The 23067-nt window shown below is 41.0% G+C and overlaps 1 protein-coding gene and 1 long non-coding RNA gene across 2 annotated transcripts in view; one reads left to right on the top strand and one right to left on the bottom strand.

Annotated features, from left to right (window-relative positions):
- Window positions 1-3320, top strand: part of LOC133229704 (uncharacterized) — a 28553-nt gene extending 25233 nt beyond the window's left edge. Inside the window, exon 2 of the long non-coding RNA XR_009730622.1 lies at window positions 2025-3320. This is a non-coding gene — a long non-coding RNA (uncharacterized LOC133229704). The remainder of the gene's footprint in view (window positions 1-2024) is intronic.
- A 10862-nt stretch (window positions 3321-14182) lies between these two features.
- ACSL3 (acyl-CoA synthetase long chain family member 3) overlaps window positions 14183-23067 on the bottom strand; it is a 74913-nt gene continuing 66028 nt past the window's right edge. Inside the window, exons 13-15 of the mRNA XM_061386411.1 lie at window positions 21931-22045; window positions 20402-20559; window positions 14183-16267 (exon numbers count right to left, since the gene is read on the bottom strand). Of these exons, the coding sequence (XP_061242395.1) occupies window positions 16110-16267; window positions 20402-20559; window positions 21931-22045 (431 nt within the window). The 3' untranslated portion in view covers window positions 14183-16109. The remainder of the gene's footprint in view (window positions 16268-20401; window positions 20560-21930; window positions 22046-23067) is intronic.

Here is a 23067-nt window from a genome sequence, read left to right as displayed (position 1 = left end):
TATGGTATGTGAATTATACCTCAATAAGACTTTTATTTAAGGCATGATTAGATTTATGTTTGGGAAAGATCAATCTGGTAGCAGTGTGGGAAGAATCAGGAATATAGAAAACGAACACATAAAGATCAGTGAGGAGGCTATTTTCACAGTTGAGGTGGGTGTTGGTGACAGACTGCACTACGATGGTGGTAACAGGGATGGAGATACAGATCATTCAAGAGAGATTTAGAAGGTGGGATACACAGGAGTTGGTGCCTAGTTGACTAGTGGAAATAAGCTTGAGAGAGAAGCCCAAGATGACACCCAGGTCATGTTAGATGGATAAATGGTTCTATTCACTAAGAGAGAGCATACTGAAACAGCCAAGCTTGTTTTATGGACAGGATCATTATGGGTTTAATTTAGAGGTGCTTTGGGGCTTTTAAATATAGTTGTTCAGTAAACAGAGTCTCTGGATTGGTATTCAGGGAAGACAGCTGGGGAAGGCAGTGTGTGGATGGTATGCGTGCTAAGTCACTTTGGTTGTGTCCAACTCTTTGAAACCCCATGGACTTTAGCCCACCAGCCTCCTCTGTCCCTGAGATTCTCCAACCCATAATACTGGAGTGGGTTGCCATACCCTTCTCCAGGGGATCTTCCCGACCCAGGGGTCAAACCCACATCTCTTATGTCTCCTGCATTGGCAGATGGGGACTTTACCACTAGCGCCACCTGGCTGTGGGTTCCCAGTATGTTTTGGTAATGAAGTTTGGGGCTTGGACAAGATTACCATGGGAGAGAAGAGGGCTAGGGGCTGAGCCTGAGCAACCCTGTCTGTTTAAATGTCTGGCTAGAAGGAGGTACACCCATACAGGGAAGCTGAAGAAAGACCTAGAAATGTAAGGGGAGTGGTGCCAGAGGGGAGTTATGCTTCCAGGAATCTATATTGTATTTATATTTGTCTATGATATTATTACCTCTTTTATTCAAATGTTCATTGCTCTATATTCATTCTCTTTATCTTCATTCTCCTTTTTGTTTGCATGTGCTTCATAATGTTCATTCTTCTATGGAGTGAGTATGGGTGTTATACATCCCATGCTGGGCTGAAGTTTTCACTCTGTGTTTATAAGCTCCATTTTTTCCCCCATAGCTTGTAACTGGCTCAATTGCTCAATTAAATAATTTTATGATTTTGTTCATTTATTTATTTTGGCAGTGCTGTGTCTTCACTGCTGCACAGGCTTCTCTACTTGCAGCAAGGAGGGCTACTCCTAGTTGTGATGCACTGGCTTCTCATTGTGGTGGCTTCTCTTGCGAAGCATGGGCCCTAGGGAGCGTGGGCTGCAGTAACTGCGGCCTGTGGGCGCAGTAGTTGCGGTTCCTGGACTCTAGGGGGCAGTCTCAGTTGTGGCACAGGGGCTTAGTTGCTCCATGGCACATGGGATCTTCCTGGACCAGGGATTAAGAACCCGTGTCTCTTTGGATTCTGTGGGAGAAGGCGAGGGGGGGATGATTTGAGAGAATAGCATTGAAACATGTATATTACCATATGTGAAATAGCTCACCAGTCCAAGTTCAATGCATAAAGCAGGGCACTCAAAGCCAGTGCACTGGGACAACCCTGAGGGATGGGATGGGAGGGAGGTGGGAGGGGGGTTCAGGACGGGGGACACATGTACACCTGTGGCTGATACATGTCATGCATGGCAAAGCCACTACAATATTGTAAAGTAACTAGCCTCCAATTAAAAATAAATAAAAAAATAAAATTTTTAAGTGTCTCCTGCACTGGCAGGTGGATCCTTTACCACAGAGCCACCAGGGAAGCCCTAAATAATTTTAAATACATGAATTTTAATAAGCACATAATAGTCCATCATAGGATTGTACCTTCATTTTAATCTATACCTCGGTGTTGGGTACAAGATTTCTTCCGTGAGCCTCGTTACATTCCCATCTGCAGATAGGCCCCGTTTGTGTGTATCTCTGCCGTGTGACCATGTCTAGTTTATTTAATGCCTCTAAGTCTCAATTTTTCTCAGCCTCAGGATTGTGTATGCACGTGGAGCACTGGTGTGTGAAGTACCCAAACAAGAGGTGAAGGGATTGCTGTGGACCAAGCGCCCAGGGAAAACAAAGATTTTAGATTCAACGTAGCTCAGCTCAAGGAGCCCAGTTCCTGGTGAGAGGATCTCAGTCCACATACAGTTCACAAGAGGCACATCTGCCTGGCGACTTTTGCAAACGAACAACTACGTGAAGTGGACGGAGAAGAGGGGTCTGGGGTTGCATAGGAACACAGCACACTCTCATTCGACTGCCTCCTGAGGTGGGGTGGGGGAGACACTCCATCTACTGGTGCTCTGCTCAACAGCAGAACTGGCAAGCCACCCCCAGGGCTGCCAAAACTGGAAGAAAGATCGTGGGAAGATGACGCTGCAGCCTCATGAGACGGGAGAAGCCACAGAAGCAAACCCACCCACCACCACTCCCCCAAGCTGAGTGGGAGGGCATCGTGGGGAGGGCTGCTCTGACCATGAACCCAGAGAAGTCTGTCTGTGGTACCCAAGGACATGCCATCTCTTTCCTCCCCCATCTCTCCATCAAGGTGAAAGCGTGCATGTGTGCTCAGTTGCTTCAGTCGTGACTGACTCTTTGCGACCCTATGGATTGTGGCCTGCCAGGCTCCTCTGTCCATGGGCTTCTCCAGGCAAAAACACTGGAGTCGATTGCCATGTCTTTCTCTAGGGGATCTTCCCAACCGAGGGATCAAACCTGCGTCTCTTGTGTCTCCTGCCTTGGCAGGCAGGTTCTTTACCATTAGCACCACCTGGGAAGCCCATCAAGGTGAAAGAGCCCATAGAAAGACTGGGCGGAGACCGGAGGGGAGCCTTCTGGGGCTCCAATGGGTGTCTGTCCCCTGTAGCAAGAGGCTCTGGGTGAAGTCGCCAGGGGAGAGGCGGCAGGTGTCTGAGGTCTCCCTGAAGGAGCCAGCCTCTGAAGCCACAGAGTTTAGAAAACCAACAGCCAGGCTGTTTGCACTGATGCCATACTAACGAAGTCCCAGAGGGTCCACAGTGCAAATTCTGTCCCCTTCCTTGAGAAAGAATTTAAAATCCCAGGATGGAGGCAGGAGGGAGCAAAAGAAGCACTCAGAGTGGCTATAAATGGGCGTGGGACATCTTTATGAGGTCAGAGAAACACTCTATAACTGGCTCGTGGTGGTGGTTGCCCAACTCTATAAATTGACTAAATTTCATTGAATTACACACTTAAAATGGGTGAATTTTATGGTATATAAATTCTACCTCAATAAAGTTTTGGTTTTTTTTTTTTTTTTTAAGAAAAAGGAAACCAGTGGATGGAAAATTTTAATGGAAAATGTGGCTCTCATCATCAGATGCAAATCAAAATAGAAACTACTAGAATGACTTGCATGTCAGGAACAGGAGAGCTAGATTGCCCCCTCTCAACCAAAGTTAACAAAGCTCCATTCTAAGGGTATAGTCATTTTCCTGTCTGCACATAGCCAACGTGTGGTACCCAAGGACCATCATCGGTTTCAACATCATAGGCAGGGAAGTGACCAGTAGTCGTGGGTGTCTTGCTACAGTGCCTGTGTTCACCATTCTCTCTGCCTCTGGAAATACACTTTCCTGCTGCCCAGAGTCCCCCAAGTCTGCAGGAGATCGGCTCTATGTCTCTGTCCCATTAGGAAAATAAGAAGCCGCAGTTGATGACCATCCACATGCATGGTGGACAGCATCACAGGGCTGCTGATTCGTGGGAGGAGAGGGGTGGCAGACGGTTGCAGACAGAAGCATCAGTTATCCCCACGCAGCCCGTCCCATAAATGCTCCAGAGGAGGGAAGGCAAGATACATGACAGCAAGGCTGCCTCAAGTTCTACAGCAAATGCCCATGTGCTCCTCTTCTGCTTGATTCATGAAACAGTACTGGGCTTACTGTTATTATTAGTCTATTTCCTAGGAAACAGAATGACTCAAAAGGCATATGAAATTATGATTTATAATCAGGGGGAAAAGGGAGGGATGGACGGAGGAAACACATGACCAAAGATCCTAACCCAACACAGGGTCCATAGTGGCTGACTTCTTTCCCCTTCTTTCCTGCATTTTAGCCCAAATTAAAGACTAAGTGATGAACGCAAATCTGTACAAAACACTTACTCAGAATCTCTTAGGAGAAAGACATAGTACACTAGACTTGGAGGATATAAAGAAATCACTACCCTCCAGAATTTAAATTTACCAGAGGAGTTAGGTTACATACAGTCGAAACAAAATACCAGTTGAATAGCCTGCAAAAATTCTAAGGTTTGATCTAGCCAGTCCACTATTAGGGAGCTATCCTGTAGATGAGTTTTCACTTAGGCACAAAATATTAGTAAGAATTGTCTGTTGTCACACTGATCCTAGTAGTAAAAACTGAAATAACCTAGATGCCCAGCAATAAAAAATAATTAAATACATAACAATACATTCATGCTATGGAATACCATGAAGCCACAAGAAGATCAAATTATTAATTACTTAGGTAAACTTATGCATGGGTTTCCCTGGTGGTTTAGCAGTAAAGAATTCACCTTCCAATTCAGGACACCATCTGCAATGCAAGAGATGTGGGTTATATCTCTGGGTCTGGAAGATCCCCTGGAGTTGTTCAGTTGCTCAGTTTTGTCCACCTCTTTGCAATCTCATGAACTGCAGCATGCCAGGCTTCTCTGTCTTTCACTATCTCTCTGAATTTGCTCAAACTCATGTCCATTGAGCCAGTGATGCTATGCAACCATCTCATCCTCTGTCGTCCCCTTCTCCTCTTGCCCTCAATCTTTTTCAGCCTCGGGGTCTTTTCCAATGAGTCAGCTCTTCCCATCAGGAGGCCAAAATATTGTAGCTTCAGCTTCAGCATCAATCCTTCCAATGAATATTCAGGGTTGATTTCCTTTAGGATTGACTGGTTTGACCTCTTTGCTACCCAAGGGATTCTCAAGAGTCTTCTCCAGCACCACAGTTCAAAAGCATCAATTCTTTGGCACTCAGTCTTCTTTATGGTCCAACTCTCACATCCATACATGACTACTGGAAAAACCGTAGCTTTGACTAGATGGACCTTTGTTGGCAAAGTGATGTCTCTGCTTTTTAGTATGCTGTCTAGGTTGGTCATAGCTTTTCTTCCAAGGATCAAGTGTCTTAATTTCATGGCTGCGGTCACTGTTGGCATTGATTTGGGAGCCCAAGAAAATGAAATTTGACACTGTTTCCATTTTGTCCCCTTCTATTTGCCATGAAGTGATGGGACCAGATGCCATGATATTAGTTTTTTGACGGTTGAGTTTTAAGCCTGCTTTTTCATTCTTCTCTTTCACCTTCATCAAGAGGCTTTTTAGCTCCTCTTCACTTTCTGCCATAAGGGTAGTGTCATCTGCATATCTGAGGTTATTGATATTTCTCCCAAGAATCTTGATTCCAGCTTGTGCTTCATCCAGCCCAGAATTTCACAAGATATATGCCACATATAAGTTAAATAAGCAGGGTGACAAAATACAGCCTTGACGTACTCCTTTCCCAATTTGAAACCAGTCTGTTGTCCCATGTCCAGTTCTGTTGCCTTTTGACCTGCATACAGGTTTTTCAGAAGAAAGATAATATTGTCTGGCATTCCCATCTCATTAAGAATATTCCACAGTTAGTTGTGATCCACACAGTCAAAGGCTTTAGCGTAGTCAGTGAAACGGAAGTATATGATTATTTGGAATTTCCTTGCTTTATCTATGTTGGCAATTTGATCTCTGGTTCCTCTGCCTTTACTAAATCCAACCTGTACATCTGGAAGTTCTCAGTTCACGTACTGCTGAAGCCTAGCTTGAAGGATTTTGAGCATAATCTTGCTGGCGTGTGAAATGCGTGCAATTGTGCGGTAGTTTGAGCATTCTTTGGCATTGCCTTTCTTTGCAACTGGAATGAAAACTGACCTTTTCCAGTCCTGTGGCCACTGCTCAGTTTCCAAATTTGCTGGCATAATGACTGCAGCACTTTAACAACCTCATCTTTTAAGATTTCAAATAGCTCAGTTGGAATTCCATCATCTCTACCAGCTTTGTTCATAGTAATGCTTCCTAAGGCCCACTTGACTTCACACTCCAGGATGTCTGGCTCTAGGTGAGTAACTACATCTTGGTGGTTATCTGGGTCATTAAGATCATTTTTCGTACAGTTCTTCTGTGTATTCTTGCCACCTTTTCTGAACCTCTTGTGCTTCTGTTGGGTCCTTGCCGGTTTTGTCCTTTATTGTGTCCATTGGGTATGAAATGTTCCCTTGGTATATCTAATTTTCTTAAAGAGATCTCTAGTCTTTCCCATTCTATTGTTTTCCTTTATTTCTTTGCACTGTTCACTTAAGGCTTTCTTCTCTCTCCTTGCTCTTCCTTGGAACTCTGCGTTCAGTTGGGTATATCTTTCCTTTTCTCCTTTGCCTTTCACTTCTCTCAGCTATTTGTAAGGTTTCCTCATACAACCATTTTGCCTTCTTGCATTTCTTTTTCTTGGGGATGGTTTTGGTCACCACCTCCTGTACAATGTTAAGAACCTCCGTCCATAGTTCTTTCTGCGCTGTCTACCAGATCTAGTCCCTAGAATCTATCTGTCACCTCCACTGTATAATCATAAAGGATTTGATTTAGGTTATACATGAGTAGCCTAGTGGTATTCCGTACTTTCTTCAATTTGAGCCTGAATTTTGTAACAAGGAGCTGATTATCTGAGCCACAGTCAGCTCCAGGTCTTGTTTCTGCTGATTGTATAGAGCTTCTCCATCTTCAGCTGCAAAAAATATAATCAATCTGACTTTGGTACTGACCATCTGGAGATGTCCATGTGTAGAGTCCCCTGGAGTAGGAAATGACAACCCACTCCGGTATTCTTGCCTGAGAAATTCCATAGACAGAGGAGCGTGGCAGACATGACTAAGCAACTAAACCATCACCAAACTTATGTGTACTGACCTAGGAAGATGATCATTGTCCACTCACAATGAAAAGGCTAGTTTCAAAATATACATTGTGGTCCAATTTTGTTCTATACTAACTTGCTGGGGCTGCTAAGACAAATACCATGACCAAAATCTATTTTCTCACAATTCAGGAGGCTGGACATCAGAGGTCAAGGTATCAGCAGGGCTTTTTCTTCTGAAGCCTCTCTTCTTGGCTTGTCTTGCACATTCTTCCTTCTGTGCGCGTCTGTGTCCTAATCTCTCCTCGTAAGGACCAGCCATACAGGGTTAGTAGTAGTGTTGGTGGCTCAGCTGTTTCTGACCCTTTGTGACTCCACAGACTGTAGCTTACCAGGCTCCTCTGCCCGTGGGATTCTTCGGGCAAGAATACTGGAGTGGATTGCCATTCCCTCCTCCAGAGGATTTTCCTGACCCAGGGATTGCCAGGTCTCTTGCACTGCAGGCAGATTCTTTACCATCTGAGTTACAGGGAAGGCCCACTCTAAAGGCCTCATTTTAGTTTAATTACCTCGCTAAAGGCCCTGTCTCCAAATAGTCACATTCTGAAGTGCTGAGAACACATGGGCTTCAACACATGAACTGGGAGGGGCGTGGGGGAGGGGGCGGAGGGGGGGCTGGGGTGGGGAGGCGGGGTTCGGTGGGGGGAGTCGGGGGTTGGATACAATTCAGCCCATAACATGCTCTTTAAAACATTCTGTGTGTATATGAAAAGTTTTCATTTTCAATCTATATTTCTGAATTGCTAGAAATTTTATGAGTGTAAATTCATGTTAAGTCAGCCATTCTTTAAAAACATTTTTCCAATGTTTTATGTCTATAATTACTTTCAAATGAAACTTTCTTTTTTTTAAAGTGCCAAAAAAAAAAAAAAAATAGTGTGTCTCAGTAGGCTGGAGCCACAGTCAGGTCCTTTAAAGATGCTTGGTGTCATCACTGCAGGGGAGGCTGCTGGCCTGGGGACAGAGAGGAGACACGACAAGGACACACCGTGCCGAGAACCAGAATCAGAAAATCAGCCAAAGACAAAACCAAAAGACAAACGAGAACTTTTGCTTTCAGGAAAAAGAGGAGGAAGGTGCCATCTCTCTGATTTTCCATTTCTTGTGGGAGCTGCTTTTAAAGATTTGCAAATTCTCTACATCTGTGACCCTCAGACCTGTAGCTACCAAAGGAGGGGGAACAAATTAGGAGATCGGGATTAACATACATATATACACTACTATGTATAAAATTGATAATTAGTGAGAGCCAGCTGTACAGCCCAGGGAACTCTACTCAATGCTCTGTGGTGACCTAAATGGGAAGGAAATTTAAAAAAAAGAATGATATGTGTATACACATAACTGATTCACTTTGCTCTACAGCAAAAACACAGCATTGTAAAGCAACTATATCCAAGAATTTTTTTTAAAGAAAATATTAGCAAATTATCTACACTTAATTAAATGAATGATCTGAAAAACAATATACCACCTGACCTGATACTGATAAAGTTGCACATTAGAGGGGAAGGAGAAGGATGTATAGGATGGATGTACATGAAGGGCCTTAAAAGGTCTGCTTGAAGGACAAAAATGTCCACAGAATTCAGTTATGGTAAAACTCAAAAAGAGTCATGAAACAGTAAATAAGAGGAAAAAATCAGATGAAGGACGTGAAAATAAAGCTATTCAAAAGAGGGAAGGAACTACCAGAGGAAACTTTTTTTTAATGTAAGGGTGGAAGATAGGGGCAGGTAATCACATATCACATTATAAAGACAGAACAAGCAGAACAAGACTGATAAGCAAGAGTGTATTTGAAGAAAGCGTTTCAAAAAACACCCAAATACAGCTCCAAGCTGAATTGTGCCCCCTGCTCCCCTCCCTCAAAAAAAGATACACCACAGTCCTAGATCCCAAACCTCAGAAAAGGAAATTGAAGTTCCTTCAGTTGTGTCTGACTCTTTGCGATCCCATGGACTATAGCCTGCCAGGATCCTCCTTCCATGGAATTCTCCAGGCAAGAATACTGGAGTGGGTAGCCATTTCTTTCTCCAGGGGACCTTCCCGATCCAGGGATCAAACCTGGGTGTCCTGCATTGCAGGCGGATTCTTTACCGACTGAGCCACCAGGGAAGCCAATGGGAGCTTACTTGGGGACAGAGACATCACTGATGGTCTGGTTAAGATGAGGTCATTAGGGTGGACCTTAACTCAATAGGACCAAGTCCTTATGAAAAGAGGAAATTTGGACCCAGAAGATGATGTGAAGACTTGGGGAGAATGCCATGTGAAGACAGAGGATTGGAGGATGCATCTACTTGTCAAGGAATGCCAAAGATCATGCAAACCTCCAGAAACAGAGACAAGGCAGGAGCCCAGCCCAGCTGACACCTGCAGAAACACGAGAGAATGATTCCTGTTGCATTAATCACCCAATTTGTGGTACTATTTTATGACAGCCCTAGGACACTAATATAAATACCAGATTAGAAAATACAAGTCTCTGGTTAGTTCTTTACCAAAACATGAAACAATTTCTAGCCTTCTTTCTTAAAAATTACTATCTCCAGGATCAGAAAAATAAAGCTTTAAACTAGTTGTTCTCACAGTGGTGGTTTAGTCACTAAGTCGTGACTGACTCTTTGCGACCCCATGGACTGTAGCCTGCCAGGCTCCTCTGTTTATAGGATTTCCTAGGCAAGAACACTGGAGTGGGCTGCCATTTCCTTCTCCATAGGATCTGCCCAACCCAGGGATTAACCTGCATCTCTTGCATTGCAGGCAGATTCTTTACTGCTGAGCCATCAGTTGTTCTCATAAGCTTGGATTTTTATGACAGCAGTAATGCCATTGTAAAAAGTTTTTAATAAAACATGAAGAGAAAAATAAGTCAGTCACACTTCATAAACCACCATGTGAGCACACTTCCTTCCAGGCTCTTCTCTAATGCAGTATACACACAACACATACACACGCATTTGTACATACATGTACATACACAATTTCATGACCAGAAGGACCTACTGAATCTTTATTCCCACTTTCTTTTCCCAAATAATGCATAACATTAAATATAAGAAGTGGTAGCAATACTTTTCTTGCCTATGTAATCAATCAGATGAATGTTACATAACACCTAGCTGTTTAGGTATTACTATAAACAACATCAAAATAAAGGTCTCTTGTAGGAACTCTCAAGCCACATTTCAGGTATTTTCTTAGATGCCTAGAAGTGGAATTAATGGGCAGAAAAAAATAATAATATTTTCCGCTTCTTCTGGATTTTGCTTTTCAAAATAAGATGAACTATTGATCAACTGAACAGGTTTAAGTCAGATTCTGGTGGCTACTTTTGACTGGCTATAGAATAGCTATCTTTTCTCCATTTGTGGGAATTTTTTCTTTTTTTTTATTCTCCAAGGTCTTGATGCACTCCTCCTGAGGCCAAAAGTCATTAGACCCAGAGGTAGGTAAGTGATGCTGGCGTCAGCTCTACAACTGAGCAGAGGGCTATTTCGCAGGGCAGGCCAAGTACATAAGCAAAGAAAGGGAGAATGCCCTGGGCTTGCCTGGGAAGTACCCAAAGGGTGCGTGGGGCCTGGGGTGGGCTCTCCACAGGATGGGGGCAGGGTGGAGGGAGGAGTTGGATCCCAGGGCACACACTGCTGGGCTGTTAGGGTGTTATTAATGTCTTACACATCAGCACCTTCCTATCCCGTCCCCTCCCTTTCCAACCCAGCCTGAACCCCAACCAAATGGTAGGAGTTGCTTCTGAAAGAATCCCACCAAAGTGAACAGTATTCAAAGGTATCAGTAAAAGGGGGCGTTGATGGGGGTTTGCTGAAGGCTGTTTTTAGAAGCCTGGAGGGACTAGAAAAATGCATTTAACATTAAACATGGACACACATATGCATTGTAATAATGTCAACACTTGAATCTGTTCAAAAAAGTTGAGTCCCATGTCAAGGTCCTGGGATGAGAAGTGATTTCTAAACAGACATGCCCTTACAGTCTGCAAGCTGCACATGGACCCATAATGAGAAGGGAATCAGAGACAGAAGTAAAGTTTGGGGGGAATCCAATTGAAGAATAACCTGTTTTCATGACTCAAATCAGGCTACACTGGTATATAGCCTGCTGTTTTTAAGGGTTATGTCAGAGGAATCTTTCCATGACAATCTTTCCATGACCTAGCGACCTCATCCTAAAAGTATAAGGTGTATTTAGGATGGTAGAAACATTAAGCTACCTATGTTTAATAAACTGAGCAAAGCTAATGACAGGAATTAGGCACAATCATCTTTTTAAACTGACTCAAATAAAACAAACATTGAAGTTCCCCAGATGTTCTATTAGTTACAAGACTACATTCAAAGACCTACTTTTTACAAAAGTTTAAGTTAGTACAAAGGTACTTATACCCAATCTTATCAGAAACCAACATAAATGGCAGCTGAAGGCAGGTTTCTAAGACATCAGGCAGGACAGAACACTTCCTCCCACAACCCCAGGATTCAAAGTTGGCACAAAATCTAGTTATTTTATTGCTGCAAATTGGGAAAGGAATACATCAAGGCTGTATAGTGTCACCCTGCTTATTTAACTTATATGCAGAGTACATCATGAGAAACGCTGGGCTGGATGAAGCACAAGCTGGAATCAAGACTGCTGGGAAAAGTATCAATAACCTCAGATATGCAGATGACACCACCCTTATGACAGAAAGTGAAGAAGAACTAAAGAGCCTCTTGATGAAGGTGAAAGAGGAGAGTGAAAAAGTTGGCTTAAAACTCAACATTCAGAAAACGAAGATCATGGCATCTGGTCCCATCACTTCATGGCAAATAGATGGGGAAATTGTGGAAACAGTGAGAGACTTTATTTTGGGGGGCTCCAAAATCACTGTAGATGGTGACTGCACCCATGAAATTAAGACACTTGTTCCTTGGAAAAGAAGCTATGACCAATCTAGATAGCATATTAAAAAGCAGAGACATTACTTTGCCAACAAAGCTCTGTCTAGTCAAAGCTATGGTTTTTCTTGTGGTCATGTATGGATGAGCTGGACTATAAAGAAACCTGAGCACCAAAGAATTGATGCTTTTGAAGAGTCCTTGGACTGCAAGGAGATCTAACCAGTCAATCCTAAAGAAATCAGTCCTGAATGTTTGGAAGGACCGATGCTGAAACTGAAACTCCCAATACTTTGGCCATCTAACGCAAAGAACTGACTCACTGGAAAAGACCCCCATGCTGGGAAAGCCTGAAGGTGAGAGAAGGGGACAACAGAGGATGAGATGGTTGGATGGCATCATCAACTCAATGGACATGAGTTTGAGTAAACTCCAGGAGTTGGTGATGGACAGGGAAGCCTGGCATACTGCAATCTATGGGGTTGCAAAGAGTTGGACATGACTGAGCAACTGAACTGCTTTTGCCCCACAAATTTTAATGCCAAACTTCATCATCTCAAGACTTTATGCTATGTGAATGCTTACGTGCAGAAAACCTTTTATCACCAGAGCATGGCTCTTGTGCTGTCAAAACCCAAGGGAGGACAGGAAGGGCAAGGGCCCAGAGGGCTCAGGGCAAGTGAGGACAGATGCTAGCAAAGTACATCAAGAACAGAACTCCCTAGAATCAAGTCTCCCTTCAAATGGATTGCCAGCCCAAGAAAGACAATTCCCCTAATGCCTTTTTCAATGAGTATTTCAGGAATGTCAATTAGCTTTTATGGAGAGAGCTTTTCTTTCTTTGGAAAAACAAAATATTGAGTTTTAGTATCAGAAAATTTTTACCTATCTTTATTCTTCACACTTCATGTCAAGTCACAAATATATAGTCCATACCACATAGTAGCTATCTTGCTTCTTTTTGATGTGCACTCTTTCAGGCAGAAAGAGCAATAACCAAGAAAACACTGAAAATGAATTCAGTGAACAACCGATTTTCAGTATATAAAGTGTACAGTACATTCCAGTGTGGTCCATTATGTACAGTTTAAAAGTACATCTCCTCTAAAACATCACAGATGTACATAATTCTTATCACAAAAGAACCCACACAGAGATTTATTAAGCTTCAAAGCTGTATCACAGGGAATAATTTTTGAAAACTATAAAACCTTGTGTATTCTGGAAGCAAAGTCATTCCAGATTTAACATTGCTGAAAAAACATCAAGCTTTAGAGATCACGGACATCAAATCCATTACTTAAACCAAGTAGCATTTAGAAAGTAGCTAACTTTGTTTTGTTCTGTTGTCAATAAAACTTTCTAATGAAGTTTAAGCTGAGAAATACCAGCAGGGAGAGTGGGGACCTGGGGAGAAGGGAAGAGGGATGGAGGTGGGGGGCTGGTGCAGAGCAGAGATGGCCACCCATCTACCTGATTGTAAACTGCCATATTGTTGGGCTTCCCTGATAGCTCAAGAGGTAAAGAATCCGCCTGTAACACAGGAGACATGGGTTCAACCCCTGGGTCGGGAAGATCCTCTGGAGGAGGAAATGGCAACCTACCCAGTATTCTTGCCTGAAAAATCCCATAGAGAGAGGAGCCTGGCGGGCTACAGTCCATGGGATTGCAGAGTTAGACACGAGTAAGACTGTTTCAGGAGAGACTCAACAATTTTCTATATAGCTTACTTCCAGAAAACAACAGTTAGAAAACATTCTGTTTAGAATTGATATACATATCTGAAAATAGACTGTTAGATAATTCTTGGAAGTTTCCCTTCAAGTTCTTCTGGTTAAACCAATATTTATTTTTCTTATATTCAAATTATAGTTGTTGGGTCAGTTCAGTTCAGTCACTCAGTCGTGTCTGACTCTTTGCGACTCCATGAATTGCAGCACGCCAGGCCTTCCTGTCCATCACCAACTCCCGGAGTTCACTCAAACTCACGTCCATCGAGTCGGTGATGCCATCCAGCCATCTCATCCGTAGCCCACTCCCACTTTTTTTTTTCAAATCAACCAATTTTTTATTCTTGAAAGGATAATACTAAAACATACAAGTTTCCAAGTCACCAGAGATGGTTTGGATTAAAGTAATTGGAAAGGGGATGCTACTTAATCTCATTTCTTCCGTGTCATCTGACACCTGGTATCTGATATTTTAGGAATGACAGGAACCATAAAAAGTGAGAAAAATAAGACTGTGTACAGATCAAGCCAGCAATATTAGATGTTTCTGAAAAATAACTTTTATTCTGAATCAGTGATAAGCTACATATTCATCTGCCACTATTTCAAGTCACAATTATATTGACATCTCTCCTTTGAAACAATGAACCGTTTTTTCTACTTTCCAAACAACATTTGAAAGCAAATAATTATTCTAAAGATAAAGCATCAGAAACAAATTCTCTCCACCCAAGGTGACTTTAAGTTTCAGATCACAACATTTTAGAGATACACCATTTAATTTTTCCTATTTTTACTTCTTCTTGGCAGTTTTTTCAAACTGAAAATTTAAACTATGACAAGAAAAGCATTCAAAACATAATACAAATATATACAAGAATACAAGAAAAGTTTAAAACAAAAATATTGTATTGCAGTATCTCCAAATATGATGTGTTCTTGAAATGACCAAAAACCACAGGGTGCAGGCCCGCAACGCTCTCACATCCTACACAGATCTATGTTCATCTCTCTTCATATATGTGTGTTTTTATTTTGCCTTTTGGTGCCTAAAGTAACTGAGACGCAAAAAGATACTTAATATGACATGAAAAACAGGGTACCTATGATTTTTTTACATCCTAATCTGAACACATCTTAATTGGTGCAATATTACTCTTAATAATAGGCAAGCGATACATATGAAACGACATACTATAATACAATGTTTTCAGAATCAAACAATTTCCACAATGACATGAAAAAGCTGCAAATTAACTCACCTCATTATAAAGTGAAATTCTCATATATCATAGTAAGAATGCTACTATTAGAAGCATTCTAAAGTATCTCATTTTCTAGTGTAGAAAGGTTATGGTAGAAAAAATAAGGTGCATTTTTTAATAAGCCACCAACAGACACTTTATAGTGCCTGACACATATACACCCAGTGCAAACTATCCAAGAAAATAATCCTTATTTTAATATGAGATGTTTCACTACACAGCTCGACTAAAGGTAAAATGAGAAATAGCTTTCCATCATTAATATGGCATAATCACAGACAATTCAATGTATATATATATATATGCGGTCAGTGAAAATAAAGAATAACATTCCATCCTTTGATTTATTGTTTTTAAATTCTACCTTACCTTTTAGAATTGTTCCCAATTCTAAAAATTTAGATAGTTTCCTAGTTTCCATAGCTAACTAGAAGACTAGATATTTTGATGGTCAGCTACTAGAGATTAATGGTCCACTGGCGATACCCTCGCTGTGTTTCTTCTTTACTATGAAACCATAACCCTCTATTGCTATCGTTTCATGCAGCACCAACCCAACTTCATTTTTCCCTAAGAAAAAATAAATATATAAAGAAGACACTGTGAGGCATATATTCACAAGGTCTCAATTTCTTAAAACATAAGTATGGGTATATTTATTTCTCTCAAATGCATACAAGACAATAATTACACAGCAACAAATCTTTAGTTCAACAATGATTTGATTCAAAAGCATTTGAATGAAATTGACATAATCTCACACCCATACCCTTGCATTTTAAATACTGTAAGTAAAAAAGCCCCCAAATAACCAATGCTTGTATTTCCTATTTAGTCCTCTATACATCCAAACTTTAAAAAGTTACAAACTGAACATTATACAGAACATATAAATCATGTTTAAAAACTTGAGGTTTTTTAAAATCACTGTTCCCCAATATGATTCATAAAAGTCCTCATGCTGACAAGTGCAGTCCTAGGTGGTAAAGTAAACTGGAGGAGGGGAAGAAAGAAGAGACAGACACAAGTTTGCTGTCTTAATATTTTACTAATCCTGTCAGTTAAAAATGGTGATGTCATGAGAAATAACAGTTTAGGTTTAATATGAGGAATGGACTCTGCCTCACAGTTTGAGACATGCATTTCAAGTATTTTCCTATTTGATCTGAGCTCCCTGCAGCAAACTGATGCTGAAAGAGAATAACTATTTTCTTCCATACATTCGCTCAATGTCCGCCTGGTAATGTGTTTTAAGCTCTTTTCGTTTCAGCTTGAAGGCATCTGTCACCAGACCAGTTTCAGGGGTCCACGGTTCAGGGCTCAAACGAATTTTTACTGGAATTTCAAACTTTTCCAGACTTGCTGAGGTTGTGGAAAAAAGAAATTAAAAAGTAAACACAGAGCCATGAAAAATATACAATTAAAATTCTTAGCAAACAATTTTAACTTCCTCAGTCTCCACACAACCATCAAAATGTAAAATCTACAGCTAATAAATCTCACTTCTAAGCAATTTATCCCTCAGAAATACTAGAAGCAAAACATATATATATATATATATAAGAATTATAATAACAAAAAACTGTTTAGAAAATCTACATGTCCATCAACAGAATGAGTTGGGTAAATTATGATATAGGCATAAAATGTACACAATTCATTCTTTAAAAATAAGTTAGATCTATTGGTATGGGTATATAAAGATACTTACCATATATTGTTAGGTTTAAAAAAATGATTTTGCCTTGTGTTTGAACACTATATAAACTTACATGCAACTAGATGTGTAGGATGAGGATACAGATAAAATAAACCATATGCTCGAGGGGCTAGTATCCAGGATTAAAAAAAGGAAGTGTCACTTTTGATCTTATACCTATTTGTTTTCTTTGAATTTATTTTTAAAAAATCACTTTAGAGGGCTTCCCTGGTGGCTCAGTGGTAAAGAATCCACCTGCCAATGCAAGAGACACAGGTTCAATTTCTGATCTAGGAAGATTTCACATGCCTCAGAGCAACTATGCCCATGCGCCTCAACTACTGGGCCAGTGCTCTCGAGCCCGGGAGCTGCGACGACTGAAACCTGAGCGCCCTGGAGCCCATGCTCCGCAACAGGAGAAGCCACGGCAAGATGAGAAGCTCACGTGCTGGAATGAGAGGAGCCCCAGCTCTCTGCAACCAGAGAAAAAGCCCACACAGCAACAAAGACCCAGCACAGCCAAAAATAAAATAATTTTCTAAAAATCACTTTAACAACTAAGAAATAATAAAGTTAAAACAGAAATCTAGTGACTGAGCCAGGACAGTCGCCGTGAGCTCTGAGGAAAACTGTGTGCTCCCTACTGTGTTTCTCACACACCGCTCAATATCAAGGAGATCCACAAGAGGGGAAGGATAGGGGGTGGTGGGGGAATGAGATCTGAAGAAGCACGTTTCCTTATTAAGGCTGATTTACTTTTCCAGCACTTGTTTCACAAATATTTACCAGCAAAAATTATTGTGTAAAATGCTTTAGTAAACATTGTTTTAAAATACAAAAATGAATAGTTTCTGCTCTCAACTGGTATACTATTGGGAAAAGGGTAAACACTTAGCCATAATAATACATACATTTTAAAAGAATTGAATTCAAGATATAAATGCCTTAGGAAGAAAAATGATATATTAACTCAAATAACAAAGTTTTATTCTTCAAAGATTACAAGTATTTCAGGAGTGGTTTCTAACTGGAAAAGCCACCATGAGAAAAAGCAGTACAGTAGGGACCAAGCATTAAAGGACACGAGTTTGACAGCACTGAGAGGCGTGGAGACTCGCACGCAGGCCCTGGAAGCCCACGCTCAGCTATAAACACTCAGCACTGCACTCATGATCGGACTCAAAACGATGCTAGCAACAGCGATATCATCTACACCAGGTTTTAGAAAAATGAACAGAGCAACAATCACATGACCAGTTGGGGAAATGGGGACTCTAATAAAAACTATGAGTATTTCTTCCTTATTTTGTTGTGAATATGTTTGTATATATGGTAAGCAAATACTTTTGTTTTCTTCCCCTCATTCTCTTGTCATAATATATTAATAAGTTAACTTTATATCACAGTATTTAAGTTACAGGATATCAAAGTAGCAGAGTTAAAAAATCACTCAGGGGTGTGCAAACACTTCTGGAGAAAAGGTTCATGTATTTTCAGTTGCACACAAGATAACTGTTTAATGTTAGGTGACAGTCTGACTTTGTTACTGTCTTTACTTGGAACTTAAACTATGGTTTAAGGAAATGTATGTGGGTGCCAAGCTGACAACAGGAGGACTGTGGTGGTTTTATGCCTCATCTGGACTAGGCTGGAGTTCCCAGTTATTCAGTTTGAAAGTGGTTTTATAGATATGGCTAAGTCAGTTCAAAGACCTTGAGAGCTGAGCTGAGGCCCCCTCAAAAAAGAAGCAATTCTGCCTATGGACAGGGGCTTTGACCCCTGCCTAAGAGCTCCAGTCCACTTTTTCAACAGTCTGTCCTACAGATTGCCAGTCTGTCCAGCCAGCCCCCAGTGAAAAGGCAAACCAATTCCCTACCTGAAAAGTTTCTATAGTTAAATATATTTAACCTACTGATTCTGTTCTCTGGTGTGAATTGAATATAGACTTGGCTTAAAAATGAAGTTGGATCCCTTCTTCACATCATATATAAAAATGGATTAACTCAAAATGGATTAAGGACCCAAATATAAGGACAAAAACTACAAAACTCTTAGAAGAAAATAAAATATTTACTTGTAACTTAGATTAGGCAACGGCTTCTCAAATGTGAAGTACAAGCAACCAAAGGAAAAAAAGGAAATTGTTTCTTACAAAAATTAAAATTGTTGTACTTCAAAGGATACCATCAAGAAAGTAAAAACACAACCCAAACAATGGTAGAAAATACTTACAAATCACATATCTGATAATGGATTTGCATCTAAAATATATAAAGACCCATATAGTGACAGATTTTATTTTCTTGGGCTCCAAAATCACTGCAGATGGTGACTGTAGCCATGAAATTAAAAGACGCTTACCCTTTGGGTGGAAAGCTATGACAGACCTAGATAGTATATTAAAAAGCAGAGACACCTCTTTGCTGACAAAGGTCCATGTGTAGTCAAAGCTACGGTTTTATCAGTAGTCATGTACAGATGTGAGAGAGACCACAAAGAAGGGGGAATGCCAAAGAAGTGACGCCTTTGAATTGTGGTGCTGGAGAAACTTGAGAGTCCCTTGGACAGCAAGGAAATCAAACCAGTCAATCCTAAAAGAAATCAACCCTGAGTATTCATAGGAAAGACTATGCTAAAGTTGAAGTTCCAATACTTTGGCCAGTAAAAGGAAATGAAGTGTTGATACACACTACAACAAAAATATAGAGATGAACATTTCATGCTAAGTGAAAGAAACCAGTCACAAAAACCCATATACAATATGGTTCGACTTTTACAAAATCTCTAGAACAGGCAAATCTACAGAAACAGAAAGATCAGTGGCTCCCAAGGACTAAGAGGTCTAAGGTATGATGAGAAGTGCCTGCTGATGGACACAATATTTCTTTTTTGAGGTGATGACAAAGACAATGAGGTGATAACAATCTGAAACTGATATGGCAATGTGTACAATTCTGCCAACATACTAAAAACTATTGTATACTAAATGGTTGAGATGTTTGGTGTGTAAATTATATGTCTGTTTACAAAATTTATTTTTAAAAAATATATATTAAGTACATACACTTTAAATTATGCTTGTTTCAGTATTCTACCTTACGGAGAAACAATATAGGTTTCTAACTTAATTCAGCATCAGTGCAAGGATTTTGAGTTACCTAGAAAAGCTGGAAACTATATTCAGGCTGACATGCTAAAAAACATAATTACTCCTGAAATACAGGGTCAGAATAACTTCATCTGATTAAATGAGATCTACATTTTTCATTATCTTGAATGACATATCTAAGGAGAATAAAAATGCACACTTATATTTCACTTAACGCTGATGACTCAGACAGTAGAGCTGTTTTTATTAAACCAAGAATATCAAACTACATCTCTCTGTGCCCACTCCACAAAACACACATACACATACAAAAGGGGTAGAGGACACATGATAGCAGTGTAGAAAGAGTCTTGGACGGTTCACTGTGAGCTGGGGTGTCTGGGAAGCCCAGCAGGGCCTTGGAAACAGCAGAGCAGAGTGGAGAAAGGGCCAAACCGGAAAACAGAAACTGTGAGAAGAGAACGTTCTGATACGTGTACATCAGTGGTGGGCGTGGTGGCCTTGTGTGTCCCCAGAGGAGCTTGAATGGATGGGGGTGACAAGCATGTTCTCCAAACTAATGGTAGGAAAATATGATTGGTTTCTGAGCAGGAAATGTAACCTAAGCCCTTGTAACAAAAACAGAACAAACAAGTTAAAGTATTCTCTCCCCATCTCAGTCCCAGAACCAGTTACCACTCTCACTCACCTGAAATAGCAGCTTCAGAAAGCACTTTCAGTACCTCATTCTCCATTTCACAGCTGTTACACAGCTCCTCCCAAGTCCCATGAAGTCCTTTCCTTCGTGCTAGTTCTGTTAGTTCCTTTTGATTTGGCACAACAAATCCGATGACATAAGAATGATAACTGAAATACATAAGGGACAACTTGGTTAGGGCACTAAATGGCACACCATGTTAACTGTGGTTACTGATTACACTCAAGTTTAGAAGCCAACTCTCTACCATTTTAAAGAACATACATAATATTTGCCACACTTACTTCATGCAACAGCCACTTTTACTGTCTGATTCATAACACGTTCTGATGCTTTGGCAGAATTCATTGCTAAATAAACCTTAATCTGACATTTCATGATGAATTTCAACTATGTATATAATAACTATTATGAATCATGCTTTTAAAAGAAATTAGAAAATTTAGCTTTAAAAAGTCAGTAATTCACATCAATAGACTATAAACGAAAATAAAAGCTAATGAAAGTAAGAAGCTGTTTTTAAGAAAATCTGGCAACAAGTCAAACTAATGTGATTATATATTCTTTTATCATGAGAATTTGTATTCTAGAGGAACTCTAAGCACGCCCACAGAAAGCAGTCACCTGAAGAAACGACAGCATCATCAGAAGAAAGACAGTCCTGGTTAGTATCACACCAGAAAATCCAGAACTGTTAGCATCACTAAACACTTCATGACTAACAGAGGGCAGAATCATTTATAAATCGATATGGTAAATCTCTAAAGTGGGCTGTACCTCAAACTCTATTTCTAAATTGGTTCTTCTAATATCAGATTTTATTTTTTCACAGTAAGTATTATGTTAACTGCAGCAGTAAGTCTTTTAGGCTGGCCACAAAACACCCAATCACTACCACTGGGGAATGATTGCCACACACAGTAGTGTTACGGAAAAATGTGAACAGTGTGTCAATCTGAAATTCCAACACATTTCCCAAGAGTGCATTCCTGGGATTAACTTTAAACTCTCCTTCCCAGCTGCCTCTGAATCATCATGGGCAAGAGACGCTATGTGTTAAGCCACAGCTTAACCTAGCTTAAGAGGGGAAGGAAGCCCTCCTTTGGGGTTCCTGGGGCCCCAGGCAGGCTCGAATAGAAAGTGGTAGTAAGAACTGAGCAGAGCACTGTTAGCCGACCAATTTCCTTCTTTACTCAGCTCTCCTCTAGACTGGTTGCGGGAAGCCTCCTCGTGTAGAAGGACAAGTAGCTCAGAGAACCAAAGCAGCGGGAAGGAGGGTTTATTTTCTTCACCTTCCAATCACATGGGATTCTGCACCAAGATGTAAAACAGAAATCAGACAGAGGACAATATGGAGAGGAGCATCACAAGGCGAGAATCAGCCAGTGACTGTAATGAGAAGAGGAAAACCCATGAGAAGGAAGAGGTCTTAGTATAATTTTACAGAGAAGGCCAGCAGAGAAAGGAAGGGCCGACAGCATTACCAAATGTTTTAAGCAGCATAAATTCTATGCTCTTACCTGTTTGCATATGCACAAATGTTATCTATTAGTGGGAGATTCTTCAAAGCAGCCTCCACCTTCCCAAGAGAAACATATTCTCCTGCCTGTAGTTTTACAAGGTCCTTCTTACGATCTGTGCAAAAACAGGGCCAGGAGCAGGGCACATTGGAGGATAGTATCAACACACCTTTAATACATACAAATACTGGCTATTCCCCACAAATACTGGCCATCCCCTACATAATTTGCAATCAGTTAAGTTCCTTATAAGAGTTATGCTGAAATTTAAAACACATAATAAAATGAGGCCCTTATTTCTGTACCACTGAATACATTTTTTTAAAAAAACTTAGCTTCTTAAGGGACCCCATCCTCAGGGCTTCGGGTACGTTCTGCTCGACCGATTACGTCCACGGGACACATTAATGCCAGAAAGGTCAAGAATATATACTCAAGTGCCCTGTGAAAGCTCACAGTCTATCTGAAGAGAAGCAGGATGAAAAACCAAATTACTTCAGTACAACATGGTAGTGCTAAGTGTTCAGACTCTCCAACTTGCTGATTTTGGAAGAATTCCTGCAAGTGAGGCCTGAACTGAGTCTTCAGAGAAGACTGAGCAGCAGCCAAGTGGAATGGCACTGGCAAAGAACAGAGCTGTGCCAGTTTGCATTACTGCAGCACAAAAGAGATGGGGGCAGATGGGTGAGCGGGGCCACCCTCAACTGAGCCTCTGGGAGCCACTCAAAAGTTTCCAGCAGGAAAGCAGTCAGGGAGATAGGGGTTCAGTAATCATGTGGTGGCCACGAGAGGGTGCATTCAGCAGAGGTAGGCACTACAACAGAAGGAATTTCTTGCAACAGGGTGGCAAAAGGTGCAGACCTGACCTACAATTACAGAAACAGGGAGAGATGGACAGAACGATCTTGAGGCATATTTTATAAGGTAAAGTAATGGAATATGGATTAACTATATGGGAGCTGGCTGCAGAGGCTGTCATCTCCTGCCAGTGTCTAGATGGCATGACTGGGATAGAAGTGCCATTAACTGAGACAAAGAACCCAAGAGGAGAAGCAGGAGAATGTATTTTTCACCTGTCAGTCCTGGTACTGAGCTGCCAGGCATTCCTTAGCTCTCAATGGCAAGGGAAGGAAATGC

This window comes from Bos javanicus, chromosome 2 (genome assembly GCF_032452875.1).
Source record: "Bos javanicus breed banteng chromosome 2, ARS-OSU_banteng_1.0, whole genome shotgun sequence".
NCBI lineage: Eukaryota > Metazoa > Chordata > Mammalia > Artiodactyla > Bovidae > Bos > Bos javanicus.
The sequence above is the reverse complement of the archived record's forward strand: the minus strand, read 5'-3'. Positions and strand labels throughout refer to the sequence as shown.